Genomic DNA, 7,904 nt, shown 5'->3' with positions numbered 1-7,904 from the left:
GTAAGCCTAAAATGGTAGCTAGTCAACCAACATTTAATGTTGACAAACTAGCATAAAATGCCACATAAAATCATCAAAATAATGATTAATATATGAACTAAAATGCCCAACCCATCTAACATGCACAAACACACATCAGTTGACAATCCCACTAACAGGTTGTGGTGGAAGGGTCTTTATATTCTTGAAGCTACAACAACAAACAAGATTCTTAAGAGCGAAAAATGTGCACACATATTATGGGATAACAAAGATGACCCTCATGATGGCCTGGATTTGTTTAATGCTAATAAACTTGGGGGTTTTTGTGGAGATTAAGTTCTCCCCGTTTCTAGACTCATTACATCCATTGCAAAGGATACTCTACTAAAGAATACCCAAAGAAGATATTTATAACATAGCAAAAGGTGGAGAATATTAAGACTAAATAGGTCTAAGGTTCCACATTGATTGCTTCCAAGGGACATGAGGAAGTTCAAAAAAAGGACAAAGAAACTCTACGAGAGAAAGACAACGCCTCAAAAATTGCTCGCCTTCAAAAGGTGGCCTTCAAAACAAAAGGTCCTCATGCCAAAGGAGTTTCACAAGTAAACAAAAATAAGCAATGATGAAAATATAGATCTAATGAAGAAGGTTAACATGCTTTGGAAGAGGGATAATAAGAAAATCTTAATCAAAGCATTTACTAAGATCCCATTGATTAATAAGGATTCACATACATTACTTGATGGCTTGGAGGTCAATATGGCTTACATAAATCTTGTCACACAAAGATAGAGCTTCAAAGAGAATTAATCTATTCTTGTCACACGAAGATAGAACAAGAAAATATATTTTATGAATTCTTTTAGAAAATGAAATTAAAAATAATAAGTTTATCTAAAATCAAACCTGTTCTAAAATAATAAAACAACTTGGAATTCTTGAGTTCTGGCTAGAGAGGAGTTGGAACCAAAGCTAAATGAGATAGATGATAGTGATTCAATAATTATAACAATGGCTAGGATTGATGATGAAACACTTAATGTGTTGTTGATCTATGGTCTTAGATCTTCTACTAATCATATTTATGAAAAAGAGACTAGTACTCAAAATTCCTTGCAGAGAACCAAAACATGACAATTATTGGAGATGGTTTACCATATGAACAAGGCAATTGATTTGAGAAGAAAGACAACTGGGATGTACTAGATGCTCGACAATTGCATGCAATCATAGTGCTTGCTAGGTGGCACTCAAATTGAAGTACAAACTTTATATTGAATTTTTGGCATTAACTCATGTCTTTCCAACATGGCACTCAAATTGAAGTACAAACTTTATATTGAATTTTTGGCATTAGATCACGATTTAGTGTTATGTAAAGTCAAGATGGTACTCCATACTCAAGTCTTGGAATGGCCCTCCACCCTTCAAGTTTAGCTCATGTCTTCCCTAGATAGGGAGTTCATGAAATAGACATGCCTTGCTTGGGATAGACTCACAAGAATTATTATAATCCAACAAGGAGATACAAAACTTGCTTTACTACCCACACTCACCTGATTATTGTCAATGCTCAATAACCTCCTTTTCAATTGACTGATTGCTTAAGGACCTTAACACATGATGCATGTTGTATTACTGAATCAACCAAAAAAGAAAGTCAACATTTGAGATTTATTTCAAAATTTAAGATAATATAAGCTCTAGCTAGATAAAGAGGCTTTTATTTCAAGTACTGGTTTGGATCATTATGATAAAATTTTGCACATCCTAGTCTCAAATGTTGAAGGCCACATGGATAATCAAGAAAAACTCTAAGTTCAAAACCAAAATGTAACCAAAGACCAAATGGGGAACAATAAGAGACGTTCCTAACTAGTTCCTCTTCAATTCTCTTAAGCATAAGCAACAATGAGAGTATCATCTAAAATAAAGATTTTGAGGGTAGAATTCAAAGGAAAGAACTTTAGGTGGTTGAAACGTTTAAGAACCAACTATCAAAAATAATTGGTGAAGAGCCTATTTACACCTCAATGTATAACTAAAGTTTAGAGTTTACAAGCCTCTAACTCACTCTACCTTGTCTAGTACATCCATGATGCTAAATCCTCCTTTTTCTCATAACTCAAGTTTGCTCTATTTCAAATGAAAGTTAACAAGTCCCCATAGCATGATCACCTAGTAATGAACTTGTTTCTAACCATTTGGGATACATATTATTTTGAATTCACACAACTTACACATTACTATCTAAACAAGAGATGTCTTCCTAAAAGTTTTAATAAGGGACTAATCAAACTAGTCATGGGATCTCTACAAAGATTAAAAGTTTCAACTTCATCTTGTCCATCCTTATATTTTTATGTTTTGCCAAATTTTTCTCAAAAAAGTGAAAATCCCTTCTCAACACTTTTGGCACCTATTAATGAACTTCTTTCTAACCATTTGGGATACATATTATTTTGAATTCACACAACTTACACATTACTATCTAAACAAGAGATGTCTTCCTAAAAGTTTTAATAAGGGACTAATCAAACTAGTCATGGCATCTCTACAAAGATTAAAAGTTTCAACTTCATCTTGTCCATCCTTATATTTTTGTGTTTTGCAAAAAATTTCTCAAAAAAGTGAAAATCCCTTCTCAACACTTTTGGCTCATATTTATGAAATGATCTATGTGCAACTACTTTCTTCCATAGAGGGCATGTCAAACATGGCACCTCATTGCACCATCGCTTTTCATTAATATAACTTGATCTCTCTTAAGCTATTAAGAAACTTCCTATCCTTCAAGTATAGTCTTCTACTTTCCTTTCAATGCAAAAGATAATTCTAATATAGTCAATATTAAAAGTAGTTAGGATGCTCTTTGGGCTTTTGAAGTTCTTGTTTACATTAGGATTTCTTTTTAGTTGAAAGAAAATCAAATTAATACATCTCAAATAAGCTAAACAAATGGATCCTTTCCATATAACATGGCAAGACTTCATATTAGATATCTCTAATACACATGAATTGTTGACCTCTTATTGTTTGTTAGATTGGTAATGTAAACTTCTTTATCTTTTGTTGGTAGGTCAATAATGTTAAAGATTATTTTTATCCCAAGTGTTGTCTTTTGTGGGGCTACAACTTTTGCTTTTGGTACTAAAACTTGGAGGTGGGTAGAGAAAGTTTCCACGAATGTTGTCTTTGTGGAGCTACAACTTTTGCATTTGGTTCTAAAACTTAGAGGTGGGTAGAGAAAGTTTCAAAAAGTTTGTTTTGGGCAACCAAGAGGCTAAAACAGGGAGCTACAACTTTTGTCTTTGGTTCTAAAACTTGGAGGTGGGTAGAGAAAGTTTCCACAAGTTTGTTTTGAGCAACCAAGATGCTGAAACATAGCATGCGAACTTCTAGGCATTGGTAACCTTGGATTAGTCTACAAATCTTACTTTCAAAAAGGCTTGGAAAAAATTAGTACTCGATTTAGCTCATGGATTATTAGTATTGCACTACCAAATTCCCCTATAAATGGTGAAAAGTGGAGCAATCCATAAGACAAAGATATTGTCTAAGGCTCTAAAATCCAGGTCTTGGATGTAGCACAATCAATGGGCAATGCCTAAAATAGAAGACTAAAATAGACATGATGGATTAACTTGAAGAGGTGAGTCAACCATCACTAGCGCATAGCACTCAATCTTTATATGTATGCCTTTAATAAAGCTCTCCGTGTTATTAATAACATCCCAACCTTTCACTTTGATTAGTGGGGAACCCTAGACTTTGCCACAATGTTTTTCAAAAGGGATTACTAGATGGTCAATTGTTTGGCACAAGTACTTGTGAAATGCTCAAGGAATTGCTAGGATTAATAGAGAGTATGGTTCAAACAACTTTTAAAAAGGATACAAATGCATTATGGAACATTAGTCACATAAAAAGAATCATGTCAATGCAAGTAAAACAAATGGCATTAACAAGATGCATAGCCTACAATCTATTATTCTATTTTGTCACGATTACAATTCAAAGGAATAGAAATAGCAATGTGCTAAACGATATATCTAGATGAAAAGTAATTTCCTTCTTGCCATGATTACAATACAAAAGAAAAGAATTAGCAATGTGGGGGCCCAACCATGATGAGAAATTTGACAATATGAAAAAGGAGTTTCCTTGATGTCATGATTACAATTCAAATGAATAGAATTAGGGCTGACGTTATATATCGGCCTGCTATGGGCTATCGCCCGTAGACAAGCCACGTGTCGGTGACCCGACACTTTTTAGGGGTCACATTTGTTTACAATATATAAATTTTAAGAAATCCATTACATGTCAACAACACGCGCACAAGTGAGATGGTAAGGTGATTGTCTATCAGGCGGGTGATCCAGGTTCAACTCCTGGTATCATCAAATCGTACCCTTTTGGTCCAAACAGAGGGCTTTGCACTGTCACCGGCTGTGTCCGGATGCCACGTCACCAGGCAGGCCAAGATTTAACGTGAGCCTAGAATTAGCAATGTAGAGGGGCCCAACCATGACGAGAAATTCGACAATATGAAAAATTATTGTGCATAAGGTAAAGGGGCCAAGAAAGGGATGGCCCCTCACCTATAACCACCTATAATAAGTTTAGTGACAAAACTATGACCTCCCCTTCATTAACAAGGAGTCCTCTTGAAAATAAGTAACCTTCATATTGGTATCCCTCTACAATTCCAAGTATGTTATCAATTAATAAGCCTCTTGTAAAATTGCAACAAGATCTTTCTTGTTTGATCGAATTGCAGCTTTGCAAGGTGCCAAAACACAATTTGGGCTTCCTATCATTGATGCAAAACTACCTATCACCATTGATGCAAAACTGCTTATCACCGTACCTATTGAAATGGTTGGTTGCTATGCTTGGTTAAAGGGGCCAAAGTTTGTTGTCACCACATTGACCCCTTCACCCTCCTACAAAATTGCACCAAGCTTTTCTTTCTTGTTTGGTCAAATTGCAACTTTGCAAGGAGCCAAAGCACAATTGGAGCTTCCTATCGTTGATGCAAAACTACCTATCAGCATACTTATTGAAATCATTGGTTGCAATGCTTGGTTAAAGGGGCCAAAGTTTATTATCATCCATGGACCCCTTCACCCTTCACCCTCGTTACTCACAAGAGAGAGGCTAGCTTAAGTAATTAAGACCATGTCCTTCTCTTCTTTGTTAAAGTAAGACTTAAAGTAAGTCTTGTTTTGGGAATGTATTAAGATCAACCAAGCCACTTAATGTTGTGGCTTGAGGATGTAGGTTCATCAAATAACATGAATATGCAGTATCCAACTTTATGTGGTAATGACATGAGTAGGATGAGCAATCTAGTAAAATTGGGAGGTTACAAAAGCAATATTCTATAAATATGGGACAAAAGACTACTAGAGCAATATGCTATAAATATGGGACAAAAGACTATCATTTGAATGGAGATATCGCAAAGTGTGAAAGCAAAGTGTTACAAGCATTAAAGGGAAGCAATATTTTATAAATATGGGAGGTCCCAAATACTATCATTTGAATGGAGACAACACAGTGTGAAAGCAATGTGATACAAGCATTAAAGGGCATCATTACACTAATTTTTATACATAAAGGTGATGTAAAAAGCTTTGAGAGAGCTTCAAGTACACTTTAAAAAAGCCTCTTGTCACTTGAAAGGTGGATACACATCATCATTCTTTTACTATGTTGTAGCAATCTCTTTAATTTTGATAACAAAAGCCCTCACGTTTAAGTATCAACTACTTAGTCACGTACTAACCTCTTAATGAACTTTTAAGCAACCATAAATATTCATCTACAACAAAGCAATACCAACTACAAAATACCCATGCTAAGGATGAGCTACAACTGCAAGAAGGATTGCATTCCGCAAAGAAGTTAAGCTCCTTAATGTAAAAGTTATAGAAACTTGATTTTCATACTACTTATATGAGTCGACCACTAAAAATTCATCTACTAAAGTGTAGGTCTCAACTCAGCGGTCTATACAATAGCATTGAACACATTTACAACTCCTTTTAACTTGCTCATGAATCCTCACCTACTAGATCAAGAAAGAGCTCGGCATCAATATAACATCAACGTATAACAAGGCCCGCACTTATGTAGCCATTTAGATAACGCAATTTGAAACTGACCACACGGCTGGCAAAAATTATGTATTACTATAGCAAACAAGCAACACTCGCGAATGTATTTCCAGGAGTTGGTCATGAAGGTACTATATTACGTCTACCATTGTAAGGCCCTAAACCTTCGGCCCTCAGCGCTTAACCTTAACGGACTAAACCCAGGGTTGAAACCAAGCTCATGGATCAACCTCGCACACGATATCAAGAACACTGCACGCAACCTGTCTCGAATCCTAAGTAGATACCGCGTTCTGTAGAAGGAATTCAGATGCAAAAGTCACCAAGGTTTACTCGTATTTGGATGTCCCATTCATTATCCTATCTGATTGACTGGTAAATATTTGCGCACTCGACAGTTGTCTAGGCAAGATAGAACTAGAATGGTGGACTCGTAAGCAAGACATTACCTGATTCTGTTCCATTTGACAGAGGAACGCCTGAATCCATGGCCCCTCTCCCTCTTCGAGATTGCTGACTTGCCACGCAAACACTTTCAATGCATCGACATCATGCTGCAGAATTCTTCGAAGCTCACACAGCCATTGCCGTCGGTATCCACCCCTCGAATCATGCACCGGCACTCCTCTATAGTGCATGACTCGCCAAGGCGCATCAAAACTTGATGAAGCTCCTGCGCAGAGATCAGGCCATCGCCATCGGTATCAAAAACGTGAAATGCGTCCCTCAGTTCTTGATCTCCTCCAGCATAGGAATTCAACAGAGAGAACTCTTCAAAATCGATGAATCCATCACCGTCTTTATCCACTTCTTTCACCATAAGATGCAGCTCCTTCTCGCTCAGGTTCTCACCAAGAGATCTGAGTACATAGCCGAGCTCTGTCGCAGAGATTTTGCCATCCCCGTTCGCATCAAAGCGCAAGAAAGCTTCCTGAAGCTCCAGTTTGGAGTCGCGGAACGAAGGAGGCACGGCGAATGTCTTCTGGACCTTACCTGTAGCTTCAAGGGGGAGGATGTCCGAGACGACGGACGTGGCCGAAGGCGAGACCTGTGAGTGGAGGAGGGAGGAGCTTGAGGTGGTGACTATGGAGGAGGCATTCACAGAGGTAGGACGAGCTCCCGAGAGAGTTCCAGAAGAGGACGACGAACCAGTCGAGGTGAGGATCGAGCCGGCCATGCCGCTGGCCACGCTAGCAGCAGAAGGGAAAGAATTAGTCGAAGGCACTGGGTTTTCATCACTGGTAGGCGGAGGAGGGGACGGAGGGAGGATACATGGGAGGGACATACACCGACCCGAGTCAAGCCGCCGAGAGTGCTTCCGCAGGAACGCAGGAAGCTTCATCATAAATCATACATATGTATTTCAGCAGCAGAAGCTTCAAACCTCTGCGTCCGAACAGGACGCAAGAGCCAGCTGCCTCTTCCTCAGCATGCTGCCCTGCCCGTCTGCTTATACCCAACCAAGTTCATTCGAATGGCGGATGAAGGTCGCGTGCAGCAGCTAGGGTTCGACGAGAGAGAGAGAGAGAGAGAGAGAGAGAGAGTGTGTGTGTGTGTGTGTGTGTGTGTGGGACCGAAGACGGTGTTGAGTGTCAAATAATATTCAAAAAGAATAATAAAGACACTGGGCGGAATTTGCGAATGGCTTTTCGTTCGCGGTATGAATATAATATAAAGCTACTGGCCTACAAGTTCCGTTTCCTCCTCCCACTTTTTTGACTCAGTTTCAAAGATTGAAGTAGCCGTTTCCATGAATTATGAGTTTCTGGCCTACCCAACACAAAGGTCATTGCA

The 7,904-nt window shown here is 38.3% G+C and overlaps 1 protein-coding gene across 2 annotated transcripts; it reads right to left on the bottom strand.

Annotated features, from left to right (window-relative positions):
• Nucleotides 1-1,306: 1,306 nt before the first annotated feature.
• Nucleotides 1,307-7,657, bottom strand: LOC148015873 (calcium-binding allergen Ole e 8-like). Of its 2 annotated transcripts, none has more exons than XM_087663984.1 (2): nucleotides 6,560-7,657; nucleotides 1,307-1,623 (listed from the first exon to the last, which is right to left on the bottom strand). In XM_087663984.1, exon 1 carries the CDS (start codon nucleotides 7,453-7,455, stop codon nucleotides 6,646-6,648), a length of 810 nt encoding a protein of 269 aa, XP_087520110.1. In that variant the 5' UTR covers nucleotides 7,456-7,657; the 3' UTR covers nucleotides 1,307-1,623; nucleotides 6,560-6,645. The 2 variants fall into 2 exon arrangements, with proteins under 2 accessions (XP_087520110.1, XP_087520109.1); XM_087663983.1 differs by lacking the exon at nucleotides 1,307-1,623 and adding an exon at nucleotides 6,167-6,403.
• Between the last annotated feature and the right edge of the window lie 247 nt (nucleotides 7,658-7,904).

This window comes from Lygodium microphyllum, chromosome 23 (genome assembly GCF_053477565.2).
Source record: "Lygodium microphyllum isolate KBCC chromosome 23, Lygodium_microphyllum_v1.1.10, whole genome shotgun sequence".
Classification (NCBI taxonomy): Eukaryota; Viridiplantae; Streptophyta; class Polypodiopsida; order Schizaeales; family Lygodiaceae; genus Lygodium; species Lygodium microphyllum.
The sequence above is the reverse complement of the archived record's forward strand: the minus strand, read 5'-3'. Positions and strand labels throughout refer to the sequence as shown.